Genomic DNA, 27,963 nt, shown 5'->3' with positions numbered 1-27,963 from the left:
CTCACCAATGGATCCTCTGCAGTGAATGGGTGCCGTCAGAAAGAGCATACTTTTATTTTGGGGTGAACTAATTCCTCATAAATTTACTCAAAAAGACATTCTTTTAAAACATACTTCAATAATCTGTTCATGCAACTTTGAAAAATATTTTTTACAGTGTAGAAAATCTGGTCTTTTGCTAATGGTACATATTATTGAATAAAAATGTAGTGTAGGATTTCATTTAAAACATTTTCTTGCTTGTCAATTTCACAAAATAAATGCAAAGAAACTCAATTAACAGTTTGAATTAAACATGAAACTTTGAAGTAAAAGGACTCAAATAGAATTTACTTGTAAAACATTATCCAATAATCTTTATTTACAACTTAGAAAAAAATAATTTTTACAGTGTCTATTTCGAAATTCTCATTTTTCCCTCATTGTTAAGCAAGATAAACCCACTGCACTGAACATGATGTGTATTTGCAGTGCACCCAATAAAACTCAAGATTTGGCCTTTTACTCAACATAAACAAACCCTCAAAGGTAATAAGGATCTGTAAGCAACCTAGAACTGCAGCTATTACTCATAACAGTGCATTGTGTTTTCTGTGTATCTCTCTTCTGTTTGTACAGGCGTTGTGTCTCTAATCTCCCTGGCGGTGCTCTCTTACGAGCGCTACTGCACCATGATGGGGGCCACACAGGCCGACTCTACCAATTACAGAAAGGTGGCTATGGGCATTGCCTTCTCCTGGATATATTCCATGATTTGGACTCTTCCGCCGCTGTTTGGATGGAGCTGCTATGGTCCGGAGGGTCCCGGCACCACCTGCAGTGTCAACTGGGCCGCCAGGACAGCCAACAACATGTCTTACATCATCTGTCTGTTTATCTTCTGCCTTATTCTCCCTTTTATGGTGATTGTCTACAGCTATGGCAGACTCCTTCATGCTATCACACAGGTAGGTGTCACAGCCATTACTCTCTACTAGCTGATGAGTTATTGATTTCAGAAAAGCTTTATACCTCATATTTCAGACCATTATGCCTGATTTGTAGAGACTTAGCTTGGATTAATTTCTTGAGTTACTGGTTGCACGATAAATTTGGCCAGGTTCGGTAAAGTTAAATTTACATTTACATTTATGCATTTAGCAGACGCTTTTATCCAAAGCGACTTACATTGCATTCAAGTTACAGTTTTTACATTTGATCAGCTCTTGCTTTCCCTGGGAATCGAACCCATGATCTTGGCGTTGCTAGCGCCATGCTCTACTATTTGAGCTACAGGAAAGCCTGTAAATGATGAAATAAATTATTAATTAAGTGCTTTTCTTTTAAAGGGATAGTTCTTAAAGTTCAGTATAGCTTAAAGGGATAGTTCACCCAAAAATTTTAACTTTGCCATCATTTATTCACCCTCAAGTAGTTCCAAACCTGTGTGACTTTCTTTCATCTGTTTAACACAAAAGGAGATATTTTGAAGAATGTTGGTAACCAAACAGATGACGGCAGCCATTGACTAATAGTATTTTTTTTTTCATATTATGGAAGTCAATGGCTACCATCAACTATAATTATTAATTGCATTTATTTTTTTACACTTCTTTAATATATACATTTGGCTTATTATGTATTGTTCCTAATTTTAAAATAATAAATGCCATTTTTATTTGTAAAATATCAATTCTTTTTTTAGTGAATTTCCCATCTACAAGCAACAAAAGTAGGCATCTACTTTCATATTTGATCATAAAGTATAATAATTGTATTGTATTAATATATACATAATACAATAGCAGGAAAAACACTTGAGTGGAAAAACTGTCCTTGACTCCTTCACGTTACATTGCAGCTCATTATTGTGACAGTAAATGCAGCAATGATTTATGTAACCTTCCACAAGAGAAACAATTACCTGGACTTCAACTTCAACTTTAATTAGTGTAATATTCACAAATTATTATGAGTTTTCTCAATGACCTTTGTGCACTGTTAATTAAGAAAACCACTCGGGCAGTTCTCTCAACACGTGGTTCAAATTAAAAACAGTTTGCATATTTTGGCTCACGGCAGTTTGCTGTCTGTGTTTCTCTATCATTTCTAATTTACCAGAGTAAGCCAGATTTTTTTTTTTTCAACCGCTGGCCCCAGAGATGCCCTGCACTGTCCAGTGATCAACACCAGCAGTCAGCAACAATTGAAAATAATTTTCAATGTTTTGCATGAAACATCTTGAATGCAAATTAAGCACCGTATTACGTCGGGAAGGAAGCAAATCGTGTCAGAATTTGCATGGAGATGGGAAGAAAACAACATTTCAATTGAGAAGTAGTTTTTATTTGATGTACCGAGAGTGGCCCAATTTTCTGGAGTAAACAAAACACAAATACTCTCAAAGCTCCCACAATTCCTTTCCTTCCTCCCGCCCCTCGCAGTGTGGGTGAGCTAACAGAGGCCATCAGCTGTTTACATTAAATGCACTGACACAACAAAGCACTTTGATTTGCAACCGAATTACTTTCAATAGCAACAATGAATGAGAAATCTGCTTGCAAGCTCCATCTTCTCTGCGTCTTAACAGACTACAATGTATGAAATAGATGTTTCAGCACTTTTAATAGACTGTGATGTTCAGAGAGAGTTTGGAAATTAAAACATTCATGTTTATGTAAATTAGCCCTGCCTAAAATGGGCCATTGATGCTTTCAGAACTCACCTTTTCATTTCACTTCATTCAGCAGCAACTCATTGCCCAGCCTGTCGCTGCATTATCATGAGCACTTTCTTCATAAAGTTGTGCAAAAGCCCTGCTGAATCTCATTTTGGTCTGAAGATCGTCTGTAGATTTCTGCACAATGTCATCTGCAATGAACTGCATGTGCAGCCGTGGTTATACTGTATCACAGTACTGTATGTAGGTCAAGATTTAGTGCTAGACATCAATGGTGTGATCTAAACTCAGTGGTGAAAACACCCTGCTTCTCTGACAGATACATGCTTGTGCAAGCAGATAACTTTAAGCCTGGGCTTGTGTTGATAGAAGCAGGAACAAAGGGAGGTCTTTTTAAGCCTGAGTGAAAATCATTTCCAATTAATGAGTTACTATCTCACAAGGGCGGAGAAAGGAAAACGAACCTTTAGAATAGACACCTCACAGGGCTTATGACCTTGCAGTCACCTTTTATTTAGCATTTCTCAGAAATCTTCATCACTTAAGCTTGAATGGATGTGAATGCGTGTCAAAGACTGACAGGGAAGCAGGGAAGAGACGAAATTGTTGATTAAAGTCATTATTTTTGTTTTCTTTGCGCACAAAAGTATTCTCGTAGCTTCTTAAAATTAAGGTTGAGCCACTTATGTCACATGGACTATTTTAACAATGTCCTTACTACCTTTCTGAGCCTTGAACACAGTAGTTGCGTTGCTGTCTGTGCAGGGTCAGAAAGCTCTCAAATTTCATCAAAAATATCTTCATTTGTGTGCCGAAGATGAACGAAGGTCTTACGGGTTTGGAATGACATGAGTGATTAATGACAGAATTTTCATTTTTTGGTGAACTATCCCTTTAAGTGTTCACGATTTCTCAAACTTTGCCGTTTTGAGCCCACTTATACATTCCATTAAAACCTTTTACCACCTTTCAATTTAAGTCTATAAATAGATGATTAGAAACTTTGTTGCCACTGTTATGTTTCATATGATTCATATAGTTGCTCACAGAGTGGCATTATCATTTGCATAATGGTGTCCTGAAGATGATAAAATCATGCATTTGATCAAAGGCATTTTGCCTAATCCGCTGCCTTCAATTTATTTGGATGTCATTTAATGCAAACCAATTATAGGCCAATCGTAGCATGAGATCAGATAACTACAGCGTCGTCTCCACAGTATAAGAGTGATTGTAGCTCCTCACCGTTGGTATTGAACCATGGGCGCAGAGACGGAATGCTGATAAGCTCTGAGTCTTTTAGACAATTAGCACCCTGTGTGTTTATACGAGATGCGGCTCCGACCGTTCGATGCGGTGGAGTCCTGGGGGGACAGGTGCCAGATATATTCACCATCCACTCTGCTAAATCTCAAAGGTGGTGATAAAAATGCCACATGATGTTATATTACAGAGTAACCAGCTCTTCGATTAAGCTGAAGGCTCTTTTTAATTGCATGCATCACAAGCAATCAATTAGATAATGATTCACGCACGTTTGTGATCAATAAGACCATAAACTGCTTCTCGGGCTCTCATTCAGGACACACTCTACCTTACTGTGAAAGTCTGAATGTCACCTACAGTAAGCAGACCTACAGGCTTTGTCCCTTCGTCCCCCAGAAAGTGTCAGTGTTATATAAGTTTGAATGAAGATTTGACAGTTGCGTATCCACAGTGCATAGAGCACATACAGTTGCCCTCCCAGCTCTTGTCACTCCACTCAGCCGTTGACTAACCCATCCAAAATGTCACCCGGCAGGGGGTCGACTGCCTTCCCAAAGAACAGCCTCATTTGCTCGGACACGGCCTGTCTCTTTCTGTAAACTCACACTGCGGGTGGAACGGAGCGCACTGGGAAAACGTAGGGAGAAAAACCCAGCGGATTTGCCACGCTAGTTTTCGCCATCCTTCGAGACAGAACTGTCTGTTTTGCACAGAGACCGGCTGGTTAGACAGAACGAGAGAATCAAAGTTTACATCTGCTGCACGTTATGTTGCCAGCTATGAAAAGTGTTGACCTTTTAGCGTTTCAAGGAAGAAATTTAGCAGATTAATCTTTAGATTTTAGAATTTGATAGGTTTGGATTGGGAAAATCCAATCCAGTTTCCCCTATAGTTAGTGACTTGGATGGTTTTCGTTAGAGTTTATGGCTTGCTGTCATTTCTTTCTAAAGGCTGGAATACACTTCACAACTTAAAGGATTAGTTCACTCCAGAATTAAAATTTCCTGATAATTTACACGTCATCCAAGATCTTTGTCTTTCTTTTTTCAGTTGAAAAGAAATTAAGCTCTTGAATTTTTCTCCATATAGTGGACTTCAGTGGGAGCCAATGGGTTGAAGGTCCAAATTGCAGTTTCAATGCAGCTTCAAAGTACTCTACATGATCCCAGCTGAGGAATAATGGTCTAATCTAGAAGCGATTGATCATTTTCTAAAATAAATAAAAAATTGAACTAGCTCTTCGATGCGTGTCCACAATTTCACGCATTATGTATTCACATCAGAAAGGTCACGTTTAGTGGAAGAAATCTTTTAGGTTTCAAAAGATTTAAGCATCTAGGATATGCACACGAATGGACCATTTTAATCAATAAACTGTTTTATGGGTATCATGCTAGCTGCTGTCTCTGTTTTCTTTGTTTTGAAATTGAGCCTAATGACTTACAACTTAATTAGTCTGTAATTAACAGTGCAATCCCTTTTAATTAGGAGCTTTCTATGCCATTGGCAATGATAAGCCTTTTTGGAGAATTGGTATTCCAGGTTAAGTGGCCAGATGTTTTGAAAGCTACTTTCATACTCTTAAAATGGAAGACATGAACTTCGAGACAAATGATAAGCTTAATACTGTCAGCACTAGTTGGAAGTTCTTAACCAGGGGTGTCCAGTTTCTGCTTCTGGAGGGCCACTATCCTGCAGAGTTTAGCTCCATTCCTAATTAATCACTTCTGAACCAACTAAGGTTTTCAGGATTACTGGAAACTTCCAGGCAAGTGTGTTGGGGCAGATTGAAGCTAAACTCTGCAGGACATTGGCTCTCTAGAACAGGATTGGACACCCATCTCTCTCTCTCCCAGTCTTTCCTCATCCCCTGTTATGTTTCAACAGAACAGACAGCCCTCTGGATATCAGAAAATTCAACAAAACTCTGTTGTCACATGTCCTTATTACAGCCACTTCTGAAATGCTACTCTGCACTCCTGAAAGAGAAAGTTACGAGGCAATTCTGAAAATGTGCTGTGTTGTCATATTCTATCTTGTGCTATTTAGAGCAGGTTTTGTTGTTGTTGTGGTGAATGTTGCAGCAGTTCTTAAGGTGGACAGGTGGAATGAATCCTTAGTCCCTAAAGAATGCACTGTTAAAGTTCTGACTGCCTATATAGGATGATATGGAGTTGATCAAAGTTTTCTAGCAGATAATTTATTTGTACAGTCAAAACAATAGAAAAAGGTTACAAGTTGATATGAAATTTGTAGGTGGTCTGGGATTCAGCACCAGATGATTAAAGATACTTCCTATAAATAATGTAATCATTTATAATTGAATTTCTCAGGACTGATTGCACACAAGTCGCTGTCTAATTTAACCGCTTGCACAGTTCAAATAAAAAGGATAAAATGCGGCTTGTTTATTTAGAATGCTGTTCAACTCTCTCCATAAAACACCTGCACAGACTGTTTCCTTGTGTAATTTATATCATTGGCATTTGATTGGGTTTGTTAATTAGTGGACACTAAATTTCATTAAAATGTTATGACAAATAGAGGGATATAATTACACACAGAAAATGAGATTAGTTTGTATTACTGAACACACCCTCGTCGCCGGTTTACACAAGGGCAGAGAATAAAGTGCAGACATGAATGTGATGAACTCATTTTTCCAGACTGTTTGCTTAAAGGCATTGATTTATGCATGCTGTACAAGCAACTGTAGCTGCTTAAAGAACAGAGGCAGTCCAGGGGCATTAAATAAAGAGAGGCATAGAGCAACACTCTCTCCTGGGAGCTTTTTAAGCAGCCGTACTCATGTTCTGCCCACCTGTCAGAGAGGAGATTTAATGATCTAGTCCACTGTATTTGTTTAGTGCAGGTGACGACGGATCAGGTTATGCCCCAAATCAATCAAGAGCTGATCGTCAGGGCCTATTTTACTGAAATTGGTCGGTCTAGAATGAAGTTTTATCTCTCCTTCTCTTTTCTGTCACTCTGCTCCTACTCCTCATCCATATACTGTAGCATCCCCTTTTTTCTCTCTCTGGCTGCCACTTTCTTTAAGTCTCTTTTTGACTTTGCTCTGTGCTTCTCACTTTTCCATCTGTCACTCCAGCTATGCATCTTTCAACTAACTCTCTTTCACTACTTACTTATTGTCTCTCACTTATGTGTGTGTGAGAGAGAGAAAGAGAGAAGGATTTTTACTGGCAGCTCCTCCTATTACTTTACTTTACTCTAAAGTACCACATTGCAAATCTTATAGGATAGATCTGATTGAATGTTTTATTGATTGATTTATTGATTTTTCTTATTTCTTCCTATTTATTTATTTTCATTTTTAAAACATGCATTTACATTTTTCAGCTTTTATTTATTATTTATTATTTTCTATTTATTTACTTACTGTTATGCTGACAATTTGCTATAAAAATCTTTTTTTGGTACTTTTGTACCAACCACTGTACAAACAAATGTTTCCTAAATGAATAGTGTAATAGCATATCTCTTTTTTAAAAACTAAACTTTAGTACTTGCGCTTCTCTATTCTTATTAAGTAAAATGTAGGGCAGAGGTTCTTAAAGAGGGTCCTGTGGGGATGCACGGGAAAATATTTGTAATGGTGTAATGCCCATGTCATAAATGTCAGAGTTTTATTGACAAATAAAATTTCCCATTATAGGCTTTAGTGATTAACAGGCCCAAGGGATCTGGGGATTATTTTCTGTGTTGATTTATGGGTAAATCTGCAGAATGGATTTAAGCATGGTAAAATGTGCTAATCGGAGTACTACTCTATAATTGGTAGCTGAAAACATAATCAAATTAGCCCGAATATGTAATAATCGAGCATGAAAGGGTTGGAGGATGTCTAGAACTTTGTGAATGAAGGGTGTTCCAGTTCTGTGAATCTTCTGTGGGTGCAGATTGTGTGTGGGCCCACTGTTCAGTCGCCAAATTATTGCTATTTTTATTTAATGACTATATTTCTATCATCAAACAGATGCATCTGTTTTCATAATTGATGTGAGGTTACTGTAATTTGCCAACAATAGCATGCTCAGCGAAATGATTTGATGATAACAAACTGTCCATGAACTTCATGCAAACATTCAGACTTACTGTATCTTTATAAACTGTTCATCTGTTGTTTTTTAGACTGGTAGCAAGTAATGGCTTCTTGTATGAAATTAGTAATATTGTATATGTGTAGACAGGATTCGTGACCATTTAAAAGGCTCGATATTGATTAAGGTTGCAAAAAGGTTGGTGCCAATAGCCTCGTGGGTAGAGTTGTTGCACTTTGGGCGTCCCGAGTTCGACTCATGGACCTTTCCCAATTCTGTACCCTTCTACTTCGCTTCCTGTCTGAATACTGTCCTAAAGGCAAAAATGCCAAAAAATAAATGCAAACATTTCTGAAACTTTACAGAAATTGTGCAAACTTTCAGGGATTTTTGGGAAATTTTCAGAAAATTATCGATAAGGATTTCCTGATTCGTTTTGATTTTGATTAAGAAGCTCTCAGTCTCAAATTTCCAAAACTTTACAGATATTTTGAAAACGTTCCTGGATTTCTAACTTTTCGGAGAGTTTCTGGAAATTTTCCACCCCTTTGCAATCCTAATGTCCTGATTCAATTTAATTGTGTTTTATGTTTGTTTTTGCATGCAGCTCACAACTTGATAGAAAGCCATTTCTTACCATTTTCTGCAACAGTTTCATCACATGCAACACTGACCACGAACTGATGTTCACAACTCTCTTACAGTGACTCTAAAGACTCAGCAGTCTAGAAAAAACTTTTACGGACCGTCATCATCTTGCTTAAGTCTTTAGAATTTAACCCTCCACCAGATCAGCAGAATATCAGGTTCACCAGAGAACTGAAAGATTTACCCACTTTCCCTGACTGCTGACAGACATTTCTTTTTCTTAGAGGCACTGTTGTTTTTCCAGTATCAGAGAAGACCAGAGTGAGATATCCAGAAACAAAGTTAAGTTTAAAGGTCTCCGCTGTGATCGCAGCCACACGTTTTTCCGAATCTTCCTAGCCACATAATGTTTCCCGTCCACCTATACCCACATACCCGAGGGATCCTCCCTGACCAAACTCTCTGTGACAGCCACAGGAGCTGCCACGCGCATTAGCATCTCCTTCACAGCGCTCCATCCTGCTGGGTTTGCCACCTTCTGACTGCAGGGCTCACACGCACCCAGAGGGGAGAGTCTCATTACCACAAAACGCGTGCATTTACATGTACTCACCTGCTCTAATGATGCAACCTATGTGGACTCTTGCAGTTTGTGACTCCCCAGGCGCATTTTAGAAGTTTGACAGCTCTGGATGTCATCAGATTTTGGTGTTTCTTAGTTGCTAATCTATTCAATCTGGTCTCTCAGCGGGGGAAAAATTGTTTATTTATGCTAATAAGGGTTTGAACGTTGATTGAGAATATGCTTTCACACTCCGTGTGATTATTATAATGTTCCCAAAGCTTATTTTCTGTCCTATTTCACAGTTTATTTGTTTAATCCATTTAGCATCTCGGCACTTTTAAATAACTGCTTATAATTGCTATTCCCCAGCAATAATGTTTCATCAGGAGTTGTGCTGTAATTACTGGAATTTATTTGAGGATTACGGAAAGCGGACACACACCTACACAGACTGTCTCCTATTGTGATTCACATCTGAGGGTGTCCGTCTTCAGTCGTCTCTACATGGCATCCTGTGTTTAATGTGACCGTGAAGTTTCCACCTGTCAATCAAACTTCAATTGGGTGGAAGTTGTGGACGTCTTGCGGGGTATGAACTGCCCTTTTTTTGTCCACCCACCTCAGCGTTGCATCTCAAACAGCCGTCAAATCTTCTCCTCACTCTTAATTGGTAGTGCGTCCGCAGATGTGCCGCTGGCTGTGGCCTCTGGTGAAGTCTGCCGCCATGACTTTACACCCCCGCAGGCCTTCACACCTTGTAGGCCATGTTATTCACGGCTTGCACCCCTGAGTGTTGCCCTTCTCTGCATATAGGACTCATTTTAAATGTGACCACTAAAAAAAGACCCAGAAAACTGTGGCGCAACTCAATGGGGAGCCTATTAGCAACTTGACACTGATCTGACATTCTGCTAAGTAATAATTTGTCAAGTTGCGGCTTCTTCTCAAGGTGGACGGTGGAAACGAAGGTGTCTTGCGAGGACCGCCTGTGAGGAAAGGGCCACACTTGTTCCACTCCATTGCTCTTAATTAGCTCTTAGTCAAAGCACAATTTTGTTGCTCTGGGTGCAGGGCTTCAGCCATTACATACTAGAAGTACAGACCCAAGAGGAAGACATGTGTTCATGTTGTAATTTAAAGTATAGTATATAATTCAAAGCACTGTGTGACTCTGATCATTAAGTTGGAAATGTGGCTTAAAGTAAAGGTGAATTCTTCCAATTTTAATGAGGCTACTTTCCATTCCATACTTTTTCTCTTTTTCCATCCATCTTCATTCATTTCACTTGCATATGCGCTTATTTAGGTGTGACAACACAGAACGGTCACTGGCTCCTGCTGTGTGTGAATGTCTTCAGAATGGTAGTCACATACATGTGAGAACCAATGACGTTTTGACATTAATGATGTTGTGTTGACAAGTTATTGAATGCAGGAAGAATGTGATTTGAGTATTTTTGCCTTGTTTTCCAGTAAAGAAAAAATGTAATCTTGAAATATTGAGTAAACTTCCTTTAAAACAAGATAAATGTGATCCTGGACCACAAAACCAGTCTTAAGTCGTTGCCAAAAATACATTGTATGGGTCAAAATTATCGATTTTTCTTTTATGCCAAAAATCATTAGGACATTAAGTGAAGATCATGTTCCATGAAAATATTCCTATCCTAACAAGCCATACATCAACGGAAAGCTTATTTATTCAGCCTTATGACTGGTTTTGTGGTCCAGGGTCACAAATGTACTTGTTTAAAGCTCAAATGTTGAAGATATTATTATATACCATATTTTCAATGAAATATTATTTTCTGTACCCTATTTTCTAACAAAATATGGTGAATTTACTCAATTTACTCTTAAAACAAGGAAGAAAAATTAATTTGCTAGGTAATTTATGATGTGGGACAAAATTGTATGTTAAATGTTTGTCATTTATAGATTACAAAAACACAAAAAAAATGTTTTGATTTAAAAAAAATTAATTTGTGCTGGTTCAAAGTAGCACCGTGAATATCACAGAAACTGGTAGACATGTTTTTAAAGGAGGTTTCTTATAGCCTACTCACCAGCTGCATTTATTTAATCAAAAATACAGTAAAAGAGTAATATTGTGAAATACTCTATCAAATTAAATGTAATTGTGTTATTACAATTTAAAATAAATGTTTTCTATGTTAATATATTTTAAAATGTAATTTATTCCTGTTATGAAAAATCTGAATTTTCATCAGCCATTAATCCAGTCCTCAGTGTCACATGATCCTTCAGAAATCATTTTAATATGTTGACTTGCTGCTCTAGAAATATTTCTTATTATAATAAATATTATAAACAACTGCACTGCTTAGTAAAACCGTGTTGCTTTTTTAAAAAAAAGAATCTTTGAATAGTAAATTCAAAATAAAAGCAATTATTTGAAATAGAAATATTTTGTAAAATTATAAATGTCTTTACTGTTACTTTTGATCATATTAAATTGTTGTGCCTTTGCAGAACAAAAGTATTAAGTTCTTTTAAAAAATGCCCTAAACTTTTAAATGGTGTATATGGTTTGTTATTCCATAGAAGAAAAATTTAAGAAAAAAAAGGTAAAGAAAATTACTTTTTGAAGTGAGTTTATTCCACATACACATTGAAGAGAAGAAATGACACTGCAGAACACCACTGCACCAAACTTAAGGGGCTAAAGTTCAACCAAAGTAGCAAATCTCAGCTCTTGGGGGCCTACACCAAAAGAGCACTTAGCAGCCATCAGACAAAGTGCTACAACACTGGTGAATCTTGCTCAGTAGGCAATTCTACATTGTGTAATGGACCTTCTGTTTGCCCATTGTTGTGTTTAAGGGTCTATTACAGACCAGAGTGATTGATTTCATGGCTGTATCCATTTCTGCCCAGCTGGCCTGAAGCTATATGCTAAACGTTCAGTGAGGCATTTAATCTGTGAATGTCTGCATGTACAGTTTTATTACTTTGGCTAAAGAAGCAGTGACGCAGCTGCCCAGTGTGATGCCATGTTTCTCACAGCTTTCTTATTTTTCTTTCTCCACCTTTTCCCCTCTTCAAAATCACAAAGATGAGCAGGATCAATACGGCGGTGAGTCGAAAGCGGGAGCAGCGTGTTCTCTTCATGGTGGTCACCATGGTGGTGTGTTACCTGCTCTGCTGGCTGCCCTATGGGGTTATGGCCCTGCTAGCCACGTTCGGGCGTCCCGGCCTGGTGACGCCAGCGGCCAGCATCATTCCTTCTCTGTTAGCCAAGAGCAGCACCGTCATAAACCCCATTATCTACATCTTCATGAACAAACAGGTGGGTGCATAGATGCTTGTTTGACCTTCAGTGAACGTAGGGTGACTATATGTCTTCTTTTTCCTTGATATGTCCTGGCTGGAATTTCTAAATTGCCTAAAATGTCCAGGTTTTGGCTTTGTCTTCCTATTGACATGCTCTCTGTAGTCCTTATACATTATATGCGTATTTGCATGGTTTTGACCAGTTCTCTGTAGATCCCACCTTCTTCCCATGATTGGTCAATTATGAACAATGCCTGCACACTATTGGTCAAACTACTTTTCAGTCAGTATCTTCAGCAACTATGATAATGTAAGGAAAAGAAAGCCAAAACGTGGACATTTTAGGCAGTTTGTATTGACATGTCTGGGAAAAAGATGATGCATGATCAACCTGTTGATGGCTATGATATGAATATTATATTACATGTGATATTTGTGTTAGTTTATTTGCATGCAAATGCAGCACACACTTTTATACATTTGAATGCTTAATTCACATTTAAAAATGAAAAATTACCTTCTGAGTCACCAGTGGTTGCAACAATGAATTTTTTTTTTTTTTTTGAGAAAGGTTAAACATAGTTTAATCCTGTTTAGTTGCTATTTCGTTAGCTGATGTATGTAAATTCAATTTAAGCATCGCTTAAGTGTCCATATACTTTTATTGCTACTGTATTTTTATGATGTGCTCATTCTATTCATTGCTATATTTAGTCTTTAACAAAAATACTTTCACGTTTTTCTTTAAAAGAACACAATGACTGCAGGATCACTTGAGTTCTCTGATATTTAGCAAAGTTTTCAGTTGGGGTGTCATTCCCAAAAGCACATTATCAACACCTTATTTTAAAATGTATTTAACAGCACAGATCACACACACTAATTAGTTAAAGTCATTTTTCCTCTGCCGTTGACAAGAATGTAAAAAGTCACCTTTGAATGTGAAATATAGGGACTGTGTTATGCTTGGGGAACTTCTTATTTTGGTCCAAAACCTGGGCTGAAACAAATGAGAAGGAAAAATTGTATAAATAGCTTAACTAGGTTCATACTATTCTATCAAGGCCACTCAATTCATCTAGTCAGGCCATTATATATTAAATTATAACCTTTTATAGGTTATGTATTGAAAAATTACAAGGCTGTCATCCAAAGACCATATTATTTAAACTACCATTTGAAATTTTCATTAAGATGTAAAATTAAAATCAGGTTCTCAGGTTCAGTTTTTCATTGGGGACAGGAACTGAACAAGGATTTGACTTTTTCTTTCACTGGTTTTGAATCAGTTTTGAATTGTACTCTGCTGATAAGCTCCAACCTCCCTTCTGTTCATCTTTTTCCTTTCATACTGAAAAAAGGAACTGGAGGCAAAATCATCTGAAGGCAACATTTCTTATTAGCTAAATTCATCTGCTGAATTTATGCAAATGTACTGACTGAACTTTAAAATATCAACATGCCACAAATTGAAATTATATATTACCCTTGACCACAAAACCAGTCATAAGGATTTTTATTTTATTTTATTTTTTTATTCAGATGAATACATCTGAATAAATAAGCTTTCCATTGATGTATGGTTTGTTATGATAGGACAATATTTGGCTGAAATACAACTATTTGAAAATCTGGAATCTGAGGGTGCAAAGAAAATCAAAATACTGAGAAAATCGCCTTTAAAGTTGTCCAAATGAAGTCCTTAGCAATGCATATTACTAATCAAAAATTAAGTTTTGATATATTTACGGTAGAAATTTTACAAAATATCTTCATGGAACATGATCTTTACTTAATATACTAATGATTTCTGGCATAAAAGAAAAATGTATCGTTTTGACCCATACAATGTGTTGTTGGCTACACTGTAAAAAAAAAAAAGTTGAGCCAACTTAAAATTTTAAGGCAACCAGCTTCAGCAGATTTTTGAGTTTTCTCAACTTGTCGTTTTAAGTTTATACAACAAAAATTTGAGAATCTCCCACAAACATAAGTTGAGCAAACTCAAAAATCTGCTGAAGCTGGTAAAATATATATTTTTAAGTTCGCTCAACTTGTTTTTTTTTTTTACAGTGTATTGCTACAAATATACCCATGCTACTTATGATTGGTTTTGTGGTCCAGGGTCACATATATTAAAGTTTCTTAAAGGAATGGTTCAACCCAAAAATGAAAATTCTGTCATTATTTACTGAACCTCATGTCAATCCAAACAGGGATGACTTTTTTCTTCTGTAGAACATTAAATATTTTAAGAAAGGTCTCTTTTTTGTCCATATTTTGGAGTTTGGTTATCAATTGGTTATCATTGCACATGAAAAAGTCAGTCAGGTTTGGAAAGACATTAAGGTAAGTGATGAAAGTTTTTAGTTTTGGGTGATCTATCCCTTTAAGTCCCTTTAATCCTATTTGATGGAAAAATACATTAATTCAACTAACCTGCTAGTTTGTCAGATCAACTTTAAAAATCATAATATATTGTAATAGAAAAGCTGCTTTGAGATGCATTACTTGTTTTCCTGAAATCGAAAAAACTACAGTAAATTATTGATTTTTTCCCCCCAGTATTATTTACTTTATCTATGGGTCATTTTTCACAATGGCTGTTCAACTCCATCCCAGCTTTGATGGCTGATTTGTATTCCAGCAGTTTATAGCTGTACAAAACATTCAAATAGTTATGCATGCAATTATGTTCAAGTGTTTGGAAGAATGCACAAACCATTTGAGTAAATATAGTCTTTCAGTGTACTTTTTGTGTTTGTTCAAGGATTGTGAGAGAGTATGTTCGAAGAAAGTAGTAGAAAGTTTTCAATGAAACGTTTCCTTCAAGAAGTGCTTGTTATATGATCGAACTGATACAAGATGTACAATTTATTATTATTTCTGAACTTGTGTACATGTGAACAGGTTGTGTTTGTAATATCTGTGCACTTCTCTTCTGTATGGGTTTAAGCTTCTGTTCCAAACAATTGCTTGTGATAAGACCGGAGATGAAGACTTGGAGAAACTAGTTTTGCCTGTCGGAGGAGACGCCAGTCACCTGTATGTCATTTTCAGTCTTCAATTCCTCCCAGCCCGTAACCATGGAAACTGTGAGTTGAGGCGAGTTGAAGACTTAAAGTGCTGTACAGATTCAAGTATCTACTCGGCATGTGTCGATATGACCGACGGAGATTGAAAGACAGCGGAAAATGGAAGAGTACTGAGAAACAAGTGAGTTTTGGAGTGCAAGAGAGCTGCGAAGTTCCTGAGCCTGTGAGTCAATAACAGTACTATTATACCGCCCGGGTTCAGGAGCTGTCATGCTATGTGGTAATTACATTTTCTGCTTCCTCTTTCTCTTTTTTGGGATGCAAGGAATTTTCTAGCACATTTCACATTTCCTCCCTTATTAAGAGCACAATGTGTACTTAGGGGAATCATCAGTATGCTGAAAACCTCCTATAAGGGTCACAAGCACATGTAAATTGCACCACAAAAATATTTTCACACTTTTTTGTCTTGGTTTCCAGTAAAAACATCCTTAAAGCATTCTTTAAAAAAAATATGCATTTTAATGTTATAAGTAAAGCTGTGTATTTTAATAAGTGGAAATATCTTGAATTACATTTATTTTATTTTGTTTATATATTTATATTCATAAATATAACAGAATTTAGTGAGCTTTACGCTTAAAACAAGCAACCCAACTGGCAGACTGAAAAGGCATTTCAAGACATTTTCTGAAAAAAACAAAAATCTATGGAAGCTTGCTTCCGCCACAGGATATACATTTTTAAAATGCATTTTTTTAGGCAATCTTGAGATAATGATTTGCTGTATATAAACTCAAAAAATAAACTCAGGATTGTTAGGGGGGAAAACGCTTTTTTTTTTTTTTCTCGCAATTGTGAGCATACATATCTCAAATTTAGAATTGTGAACTTCTATATCACAATTATGACATAATATCTCCATATCTTTCTCAGAATTATGAGGGGGAAAAAGATTTGTGATACAATACAAATCTGATTGTCTTACACCATTTTTCTTTTCAGATAAGAGTATCTATTTTAAAATAATTTAATGTTTTTACTGCAAAGCAAGGCAAAAATGTAAATTTTTAATTATTATTATTATTTTGCGGAAAAGGGACTGCAAATAGACACATTATCACACACTGTGTAAGAAACAATAAGACCAACAAAAGTGCCAGCTTCAGAATTAAGAGCTTTCCAGAGAGACAGGCAGTTCTTCCGAGCAGTGGGATCAGTTATTCCGGACCACCTGTGAGCAGGTGTAGCGTAATTGGCGAGGATGTTCTGTCCTGCTCTTCCAAGCTTTTCAGTACCCCACAGAGAGCTAATCATCTCCATTCCAGACCATCATCTGCTCAAAAGTCTGCTACCCAGCACTCCTCTCAGATCCGGACTGCAGCAGGCCAACAGAACATTCACTGATCCAGCATGAGTACGCACTGAAATTATTGCTCATTATCTGCCAGAGGTGAAAATGATTCCCTCAACCACGAATGCTCAAGTCAAGTTCAGACTTAGGAGATTCCAAAGATATTTTTCCCTCACAGTTTGATTTGAATTTTCCCACTTGGAGATATCAGATGTTCTCATCATGCATTGTTAAAAATTTCAAGCGGTTTCAACTAATTATTATTTAGTTACTAGTTCCACAGAAATCTTACGTTCAGTCAATTTCTGACTTCAAAGTGTTATCTGAATTGTTATTTTTTAGTTGGCTCAACCTTTAGTGAACTAGTTTTATAGTCCATTCAACTAAAATGTTTTAACTGGTCAAACATTTAGAAGACTACAGGAAGTTATGTCAATTAAAATGTAACCGTTTACTCTGTGTTTTATATGTTACCTGAACTAAGATTTATTATTTGGGCATTATAAGAAATTGCTGGGGAACTGCATAAACATATATTTTTATAGTTTAAGAAAATTATTAAAAATTATTAACTGGTGTTTATCAATCACTAAAAACTTTACAACACATAATAGCCTTTATTTAATAACAATCTCCATTTATAACATTTTTCATACAAACTAAACATACAGGAATGAAGAAAAAAAAGTCACATACATCTTGGATGGCCTAAAGGTTAGTAAATTAACAGCAAATTTTCATTTGTGGGTGAACTATCCCTTTAAAGCTCCAGTTGACAAACATTACATCTGTAATACAGCTGCAAAATTCAGTTTAAACTTTGTTTAATGAACTAAGAAAAAAACTAAACTAAATGTTAGCAAACAATCATTTACAACAAATATTACTTCTGTTCACAATTACATCTTTAATATCAGGCAGAAGTAAAAAAAAAAAAAAAAAAAAAAATTATAAAATGTGTTACAGTATATGAAATCAAATCAAGTCACCTTTATTTACATAGCGCTTTATACAGTACTGATTGTGTCAAAGCAGCTTTACAGAGTCAAACAGGAAAATAGTTTATCAATAATGCAAGAGGACATTAACAAGTCATTTTTCCAGTTAAAGTCAGTTCATTGGTGATTCAGTGTTGACATCATCCAGTTCAGCTCTCTTCCAATAATATCTGTGCAATCAGCCAAGCGTCCCCAAATAAGCGAGCCAAAAGTGACAGCGGGAAGGGCCCAAAACTCCATTGGTGACAGAAATTGAGTAGAAAACCTTGGGAGAAACCAGTCTCAGTCGGGGGGGCAGTTCTCCTCTGGCCAGACGAAACCAGCATGGTGTGGTTTAATTCTAGGCTGCAACCAGAGGTCGCGTTAACCGAAAATTCTCCGTCATTGACGGAATTTTTTTAGCAGTGACGGAAAAATCTGAAGGCCGTCCGTCACTTTGGCAGATTACACACACTGAGGGCAGGGGCGTAAATTTCATCTGACAGTAGGGGGGGACACTAAACGTAAAATTTCTCAAGAGCAATTTTTGAAGCGGACACAAATAATAAAGCCAAAATTATCAATTTGTTCTTGTAAGGATAGATATGTGTACACAGCATGTGTACATAGCATGGAGACCGTGTTTAAATATGAGTTCATAGTTCACCACGCGGTCATATTATAATTATTATTTTGCATCATCCATAGTATTTTAGGTTTCGTCTGAAACCTAGTACGTATCTTTCGCATTAATTCAACCGCATTAAACCCACTGATCTGCCACTTAACATCATATTGAACGAAACCCAACACGTAGGTCTACAATATTAGCCTAATATCAGTTCACACACAGACTTATCGCCGTGTTAGTTGTAGTGGGTGACAAGCTACGGTATTGTTAACCTTATAATCGCTCATAGAAAATACATAGGATGTCATAATTTTCTTGTCATGACTAATTTATTAATGATCCAGCATCTGTATTAAAGAGAAAGAATCATTTCACTCGATGTTTAAAGAGAATTAAACAGCCTAAGTTACTTACACATAACTAACTCGCTCTCTCTCACCGGACTCGTGTGTGTGTTTATCGGTAAAGGAGGAAAGCAGGCAGTGGACCAAACCACTGTGAGGCAAGGGAGGGGGGAATCAAAACATTTCTGAACTTAAAACGGTTTTTTTGCGTTTATTTTGTTTTACTACTCACACAGTTATTTTAAGTATATGTCCATTATATTATTTTCAATACACAGAGTCGCTTGAAATGATATTTTTAGGGGGGACAAGCCTCAGATAGGGGGTCATGTCCCCCCCGTCCCCCCCGGGATTTACGCCTATGACTGAGGGTGATCTATTGTAATTTATAACTGTAATTCCCAGCCCTGTCCAGTTGGTGGCTAGTGCGCTCCAGTGAGGCAGCAGAGCGCGCGATCGTCTCCAGAACAAAAATAAAGGTCTTTTGCTTTGTCAAATGTCTTTGATTCCGCACAGGCGAATATAGTAAAGCGAATCGCTTGATCTGAGGTGTCTACAGCGATCTATCACGCCACGGTATTTATTGCTTGAATTTCCTAATAAAATGGACAGAATTTTAAACCTGAGACTGCATTTCATATCAAAAGTAACAATGCACAAAGCTTAGCCGATTGCCTAACGTTACTGTGCGTTCATCAAATGAAAACAGCATCGATTGGGAGTTAAGAAACGATATTGGTTCATACAAATAAAAATCTATTAAAACAGAGAAATCGGTTTTATTTTATTTATTTTTTTATCCAGCACTAGCATATTTTGTTGTTTTAAGTGTCCTCCGCTGTCACTGACGCAGTCTCTGTTCATCTTTTCTCTTCTTAAATAAATAAATGCATAAGCCAATATGCTCGTTCTTTAGGTCCATTATTAAAAATGAAAACGTGAACAAAAATAAAAGCAGTTAAATGGGTTATTATAATTAAAATACGAAAATTAAAATGACTGGTAATAATAGATTTTGACGAAATTTTTACGACCCTGTCCGTCAAAATGACGGATAATATTAAAGTCTAACGCAACCTCTGGCTGCAACACAGGTCAGATTGAGCAGAGGACTTGTCTGGTTCTCGTGGTCTTGTCCCGATGGCCAACGAGGTCTTCGGAGGGGATCTGTCTCTGGAGCTCATCTAGCTGACATGGTGTCCGCTGACATTCAGGGTTGTCGTGGTCATCTCTAGGTGCTGATCCGCCATCTGAATAAGAATGAAACCGATTAATATTAGCGTAGATGCCACTGAGAACAGTAAAGCACATTACAATTGTAGTAAAAACTCTAAACATTTACACATATTACCTGGAATGAAAACAATAAACTCCTAGTCTTGAAATTACACACAGTATGTAGTTGCAGTGGAGCGGTCTGGTCAAGAGCCAGTGTTTGGTGCCTTGGGAGAACTGACTGGCCAGCATCTGAAATCTTGCAACAATGACAAAGCACCAATGAAACTTTTGGCCACACCCTGATGAAGAAAGAAAAGTACATTTTAAGTTAAAAAAAAAAATGAAATGATGCCTTTTAAATCATTTACAATGTATCAATATCAGCTAATTAAATTTGTGATGAAACAGAAGTTGCAACCTTTTTTTTTTTTCTTGGCACAAATCCATTCCACAATCCATTGCACAACAGGTGCTGACTGGATTTGTAATAGAACACGTGCATTTCATATTATAGGGCTAAGTTACCTCAAATATAGTTCTTATAGTATAAAAATAATATCAAAATATAATGGACCTGTCTGTTGTTGATAAATACCAGTGGTGACGTTTTACAAATTGACTGATCAGTTGTCCCAGTGTTTACTGAGCCACGGTCTTTCCCAGTGCAGGAATTAGTGTGCACAATCTAGTGATTCATTACCTAGGTGTCACAGTGCACACAGCGGGGAGGAACAAGGAACACGAGACAAGGAGGAAACTCAAATTAACAGTCTTTAATCCAGACAAGCCAGGGCAATACAAGGCAGGGCAGACACACAGAAACACCGGGGCGTAATGAGTAGACCAGACCAAAACTAACTAAACAGGCAGGAACTAAATACACAGGATAATTAACTATACACAGCTGGACAGAATCTAAACAATCAAACTAAATTAGGACAGGAACAGGACGGACCCACGGAAACACACAAGACAGAGAACTGACTGAGACGCTTTGAACGGCCTTGTGAAATGATTCAGTTGTTCATTTTCGTTCGGACCGTCAAACTTCTCTTCAGAAGTGCCTTCACGAGACCAGAAACACTGTGTACGTTAATCCGCCCCATTTGAAAAGAGCGACATTTCACCGTGGCTTGTTGTTAGTCACATTTAATGTCGTCTTTTTACTTCATGGGACAATTGCAAAAGTTTACACACACAAAAACCCATTCAACACGCCCATGTTAACTTCAAATGAGCGCATTAGCCTACTGTGGTTTACATTAGGTTACACGTTTCATAGATTTCGGTTAACGTTAGTCGTATTAAGCATTATGGAGAAAGACCCCACAATCTCTTCATTATCTTTTCACGTCATGGAAACACAAAAAAAATCATACAATGCCAAAATTACCTAAAATTCATTATAGTAACAGCTTTTGACATTTTATGGATTAAACAAGGTGAAAGACCATGTTCCCTTCACTTAAATTTCCCTCAGACATATTATACAACGCTTATTCGATGTTTTTATATATGTTATACGTTTGTGTATAAATATATACATTTTAAATAAAACATTTACACTTTTTAAATATACATTTTGATAAATTCAGTCTAACGTTAAGTACAAATATTTATTCAGTGCCACTTGACTTACCTGACGCCTGAACTTGACATACACTGTCTTATATCCACTTTTCTTCGGATATACAACTCATAAAACACTTTCTAAATGTCCATTCAAAAAAATCGAATATGTTGCATGATTTTCTCGTTAAATTTAGTCAAAAAAAAATTACATTTATTTAGTGCAACTTACCTGACGCGTGAACTTGACAAGATGGCAGCGCTGTTTCTCCCGTGAAGTCACTCAGGCTCGTGCACGTGCGAAATGATCTCAGTGTTGGCTGGATTTGTTTTTATTGGTTTAGTCAACATTTAGCATTCTGAATGTTGACTGGATTTGAAAATGAACATAATCTCCATAAAAATTATCTTCTCAACTAAGCCCAAGCAATAAAATTAGTTCAAATTAAATATTTTTGCCCTTCCAAGATTTGTTAATTGGATATTTTACATTGTGGGGAACTTGTAAATTATACGTGGAAGGGTTTTTGCAGGCCTACACAGATTCTGTGCTGATTTCTGTCAAATTGAAAGGCCGGTTGTTCACAAAAGTTCTACTTGTCCTCCATTCCTTGTTTAAAAAATATAGCAAATTTGATGAATGCTTTTAAATAAATAAGAGTATACTCTCACATTTTTCCTAGACTTGCACCCTTAAAGGAGTTTTCAGTGTTTTGCATACAAGATAAATAGACAGTTTACCCAAAAATAAATATCTTCATGTTGTTTCAAACCTGTATGACTTTCTGTCTTATATGCAACATGAAATAAGAAATTTGGAAGAATATTGGTAACCAAAAAATGTATTTACAAAAATACAATTGAAGTAAATGGTTACCAGCATTCTGCAAAATATATTCTTTCAAGGGTGAGCAAAAAAAAAATCCATTTACTTACATTATATTGTTCAAAATATCTAAAGAAATATGCAGAAGAAAGAAAGTCACACAGGTTTTGAACAACATGAGGGGGAGTAAATTATGCCAGAATTTGAATTTTTGGGTGAACTTTGACTATAAGCTCTGACAGCTTTTGTTACATAATATAAATAACATATATATAAATACATACTTTAATATATATAAATACATAACATAAATATTTTTTACTTAAGTAGACTTATTTTATGGTTAAGGCACTTACAATTAAAGTAAAGATGCCATCTTCCTTTAAATGTCTTGTATTTATCTTGTATTTCAGTCAAACCATTTACATTAAATTATCCATAAAAAAGGTTTTTAAGCTGTAAAGCTGTCAAAATCCTTTTTATGGGAGAGGAGCTAATTATTCACTAACATAATAGCCGTTAGTGTTACATCAGCAGAAGTATCAGCTTTTCTAATGTCATGGAAATTAGGTTGAAATCTATGTTGATGTATAATATAAATGTATAATAAGTTTTGTGGCTATATTAAATATAAAAAATGTGGATATAAGTTGTGTACATTTCGATATTTACTGCCTGGCCCTGTGTACTTCTATTGTAAATGCCTTATTGTACCTATGGGACGAGTCAAAAGTTTTTTTCTGTGGTAACAAACACTTTGCCACAAATACTGGCACTAGAGCTTAATTTGCTTTTGAGCATTGATTTACCCATCAACGAATTACACATACTAATCATCAAAAATAATGTCATCTAATCCAGTAAATTCAGTTTGTGACCATGCTAAATCAATGTGCCACATGTGCTAAATCTGATTGGATGAAACACCCAGGCAGATAGTTGTGTTAACTGTCCTACAGCATGTCCAGATGCACAGCCACCTTCTGTGCCACCTTCATCATCTCCGCAGGGTTCACCAGACCTCCTGCCAGCCCCTGTAATGAGTGTGTGGATCTGAATCCATTTATAGACTCATTCCTCCCACTTTAACCATATCGCATTCCTCACCTGTCTGCTGTTCCAAAAAAAAAAAAAATGCATAACACACACCTGCGATGGCTGACAGCATTGTGACCAATTTTCAGATTCAAACAGCTTGATTATGTTACAGGTCATCTCTGTCAGTACAAACATTAAGGAGATGTTTGTCAGAACTAGCGGATTCATGGAGAGATTTTGTGAGAACTATCAGTGAGTGCCATGGTCATGCATGATTGCGTCCCATCAGTGCTAACAGAACACAGAATGGCCATTAACAGGCGGACTGAAGCAGATCGTCTTGGGAAAAGTGTGTATTTGCAGTCTACCATTAACTGTGAACCCTTGACCCCAATCTAAACCCCTTCAGTCATCTGTCTCTGTCTGTCTCTCTAGTTTTCCCTCTGTTTCAAAGGCACTAATAATTGAGTGTCAAAAAAAGCATTTATGTTTTAATACAGAAATGCTTCGGGTATATGGTATAAAAAGAAACTGAACTGATAAAACGATGGTTCTCCAGTGTTTGGCATCTTCTGAGGAAATGTAGTAGACTATAAGTATACAGTGAACATGGACGTATACTAAGTATACTACGTTTTCTCAAGGGGTGAAATCTTACTCTGTGTTTTGTGGATTGAAGTTTTTTTAAATGATGCTTTGTGTGTGGGTGAGTGTGTTTGTGTATATATATATATATATATATATATATATATATATATATATATATATATATATATTCATTGATGTTAATGTTTGAATTGAATAATATTAAAATATTTAACGACCTACAAATGACATCTTTCTTGTTGATTTTATGTCATAATATTTCTGTGTTTGTCAAAAGCCCTAAACTTTATTTCCAGATTGAAATAAAATCTGTTTTCAATGTGATTTCAGTCACTGTTCCCAAAACAGGGAGGATTTTGCAGGGCGTATTAGTTACACTCCCCTTCTGAGGGAACAACTCATGACTAGCCATTCATTTACTCAACACTTGCATGAAATCTTGTTGCAATCTGATGGTGGTATTGAGCCAAGGCCACACAAACATTTCCTTATTTCATTCTGCTGTAAATGGTGTTGCTTGGAGCAATATATATTGCTTGGTCATTGTTAAGGTTAAAGTCAGAGTTTCTGTTACAGAAATTGAGTTTCTGAACTTTTAGGACAAACACTTGCACCTCTGTTTTCATAAAACTCTCTTGAAAGTTTAGGCTGAATCTGTCAAAATTTAATGGTGAAGGTTGTTTTGTGAGAATAAATCTCTCTCACATATCAACAAAGCACCACCTATCTTAAAATGTGTTTTACTCCTCTGAGACCTTCGCAGACAGTTATGATTAATTACAATAAACCTTTATCTATAATGAAAAGTGCAGCGCAAGAACACAGTGCTTACTTTGGACCACAATACTTTATATATATTTTTTTTTTTTCTGAGCATCTCCTGCGAGTTGTTTTTCTCAGCTTAAATCAGCCCACTTTGCTTCCATCTGTGGTGACCTGATGGTCAAAGCCTGCAAGCTGTTTCCTCTGAGTGTGTGATCGCATGCGGGGGAATGTAGAGGTATATACACAGACGCTCAGTGAGGGATTGGCACCTTCAAACAAGCATCTCCATCACTCTCAGATAATCACTGCCTACGCTCCTGCTGAGAGGTCCTGCCTCGGTTAATGAATTTTGTGCACGTAGTGCTTTCAATTTGCAAACAAGCCTGTCCACATTAGAGGAGACGGAGCATCAGCTGTTGTTCCAGAGCTGATGATTCCCACGTTTGGCTGGTGTTTTATTATTCTGTCTGCACAGTTGCAAATCCAGCAAAGCAAGGGAGAAATGAGTTGTGTGATCGAGTGAACATTCAGGCTTTGTCTTGTTTGTCTTTGATAATGTGCGTTCAACTTTTTATGCATACATAAAATACACTCACAATAAATACTTTACAAAATGATATATGCTTTATAGAAAATCTCAATTGCCTGATTTTATTGTGTCAAAAATGTAACTGTATTATCGCCCAGCTCTTTATATAAAGTTGGATATAGGTATCTATATATAATGTCTATATATATATATATATATATATATAATGTAACTAACCTTAGACTTATATTCATGTAAGGCAATATATACTATATAGCAAATATAATTTGTTTGATTGCTTGTGTCATCTCAAAATGTAAATTTTATCACCCATCTCTAATCTGCTAATTGCAACTATAAGGCATGAAGATATTAAGGTATTATAAACATTAGCCTAAAGATTTTCTGTAAAAAAAAAAAAAATGGTTTGAAAGTATTTTCTTACTTTTTTTTTTGCTTACATTCTTTCACATTTTTGTCTTGTTTTCCAGTATAAATATTAAAACATTCTTAAATAAAGATATATTTAAGTTGCAAAATGACATGATATTGTGTGTTGTTTCCTGAATGTATCAATATTAAATCTTTTTTTTTTTTTTTTTTTGCATAAAACTAGAAAAAATATCTCCCAATGAGGTCAGAAAAATTATCTTGTTTTTCTCTTTTAATTACGTTTATTCATTTTACCTCACGGCAGGTGTTTGTTCTTGTTTTAAGCCTAAACTCACTTAATTTTAATTTTTTTTTTTTTTTTTTTATAATTTTTTCTTAAGTAAATGTTTTGAAGGTTTTTTTTGTTGTTGTTGTGAAATAAATTTGTATTGACTTGGCTTTCTCTTAAAGAAGAACCTCATGTTGTTCCAAACCTGAATGACTGACTTTTTTCTGTGGAAAACAAAAGAATATATTTTAAACGTTTTGTCCATACATTCATTGGAGTCCAAAACAACTTTGACTTTACTTGTATGGACAAAAACAGTAAGACATTTTTCAAAATATCTTCTTTTGTGTTCCCATTCAGGTTTGGAACTACATAAGAGTGAGTAAATTCTAACAGAATGTTCACTTTTGCGTCAGCTATCCCTTTTAAGCATTAGAAATGAAATCCCAGCACTCTCAATCTGTCTTTGTGTGTCAGTTTTGCAGATGTTTCCATGCGCTCATCATGTGCACCACCCCAGAGAGAGACTCCAGCTTCAAAAACTCCTCCAAAGTCACCAGAACTCTCAGGACAGTGCGACGCGCCAACGGCCAGAATGTGACCTTCGCGGTGGCCTCAGCTGGCCATCCTACTATCTTTGCTCCTAACAGCGGCGGGCAGAAAAGTTCCTCAGAGGGTGAGAAACCATCCCCTGCTGTGAGCCAGGGCACCAACAGACCTGTTGTCTCTCTTGTTGCCTATTACAATGGTTGAGCTCATACAGTCAGGCCAAACCAACACTAATACAGTGGAATTAGAAGTGACGGAGGTCACGGATTGCATAAAAAGAAAAGAGAATTGATAAGTGGACTGGCCCTCACTGACAGTCATGTTGCATTCTAGGGGAAAACACTAAGAATGGATATTGGAAGTAAACAGCTGGAGAAAGGAATGACGCCCCAGAAGAAGTTTAAAACATCTGGATCTAACTGGTAATTTAGCTGATGTTTCTTATGAGTCCAGGATGTATATGTGCTCTCAGATTTTGGTGAGGTGTCGCTCTCTTTGAAACTGAGCATGAGCCTGTTTTTTCCTGATATTTTACTTTAACAAGGACACTTTCGCTACCAGTACCTTTTCATGGTTGGACAACCAGTGTAGCACAGATTGTTTAAAGTGATGCTTTTGTTACTCTTCTTCTAATTCTGTTCAACATTTAGAACATGTACAACTACTCTAAGCACATGAAGGCCTGTTTGTGAATGGAATGGTTGACTTCAAAATTAAAAATGTGCTTAAAATTTACTTTCCCTCAGGTCATCCAAGATGTAGATGAGTTTGTTTCTTCATCAGAGCAGATTTGAAGAACTGTAGCATTACATCACTTGCTCACCAATGGATCCTCTGCAGTGAATGGGTGCCGTCAGTATGAGAGTCCAAACAGATGATAAAAACATCACAATAATCCATCAGTTAATATCTTGTGAAAGGTTCGTGCTTGTCAGAAAATAATCCATCATGAAGGCATTTTAAATTTAAACTGTCCCTCTGGCCAAAATACCAAAAATCCATAATAACTCTTCCTCCAGTGAAAATGTCCATCCCATCATCCTCTCGCTTTAAAATCCACCAATATATTTTGGCTTGTAAACAGTGCTTGATCTGAGCATGTTTCTCTCTTGATTCAGAGCACATACCTTTGATTCTGATTGTTTACTGGAAAAAGCAAAAGTATGGATATAGAACTCACATTTTAGCCAGAAGCAACTATTTGAAGTTGAAAACATCTTAATAATGGATTTTTTAATTACAAACACGCAGGTTTTTGCTACACAAGATGTTAATTGATGGACTGGAGTCATGTGGATTACATGTGGATTATTGTAATGTTTTTATCAGCTGTTTGGACTCTCATTCTGACGGCACCCATTCACTGCAGAGGATCCACTGGTGAGCAAGTGATGCAATGCTAAATTTCTCCAAATCTGAAAGAAACAA

General features: G+C 36.5%; 1 protein-coding gene across 2 annotated transcripts in view; it reads left to right on the top strand.

The window, feature by feature from the left end:
• Positions 1–27,371, top strand: part of tmtopsb (teleost multiple tissue opsin b) — a 31,893-nt gene extending 4,522 nt beyond the window's left edge. Inside the window, exons 2-4 of one of the 2 annotated variants that reach the window (XM_058766055.1) lie at positions 619–947; positions 12,216–12,449; positions 26,464–27,371. In XM_058766055.1, the coding sequence (XP_058622038.1) occupies positions 619–947; positions 12,216–12,449; positions 26,464–26,739 (839 nt within the window). In that variant the 3' untranslated portion in view covers positions 26,740–27,371. Of the gene's footprint in view, positions 1–618; positions 948–12,215; positions 12,450–13,794; positions 13,927–26,463 lie in introns of those variants that run through there. The other variant, XM_058766056.1, reaches the window with a different exon arrangement.
• Positions 27,372–27,963: the final 592 nt, after the last annotated feature.

Source organism: Onychostoma macrolepis, chromosome 24 (assembly GCF_012432095.1).
Source record: "Onychostoma macrolepis isolate SWU-2019 chromosome 24, ASM1243209v1, whole genome shotgun sequence".
NCBI lineage: Eukaryota > Metazoa > Chordata > Actinopteri > Cypriniformes > Cyprinidae > Onychostoma > Onychostoma macrolepis.
The sequence above is the reverse complement of the archived record's forward strand: the minus strand, read 5'-3'. Positions and strand labels throughout refer to the sequence as shown.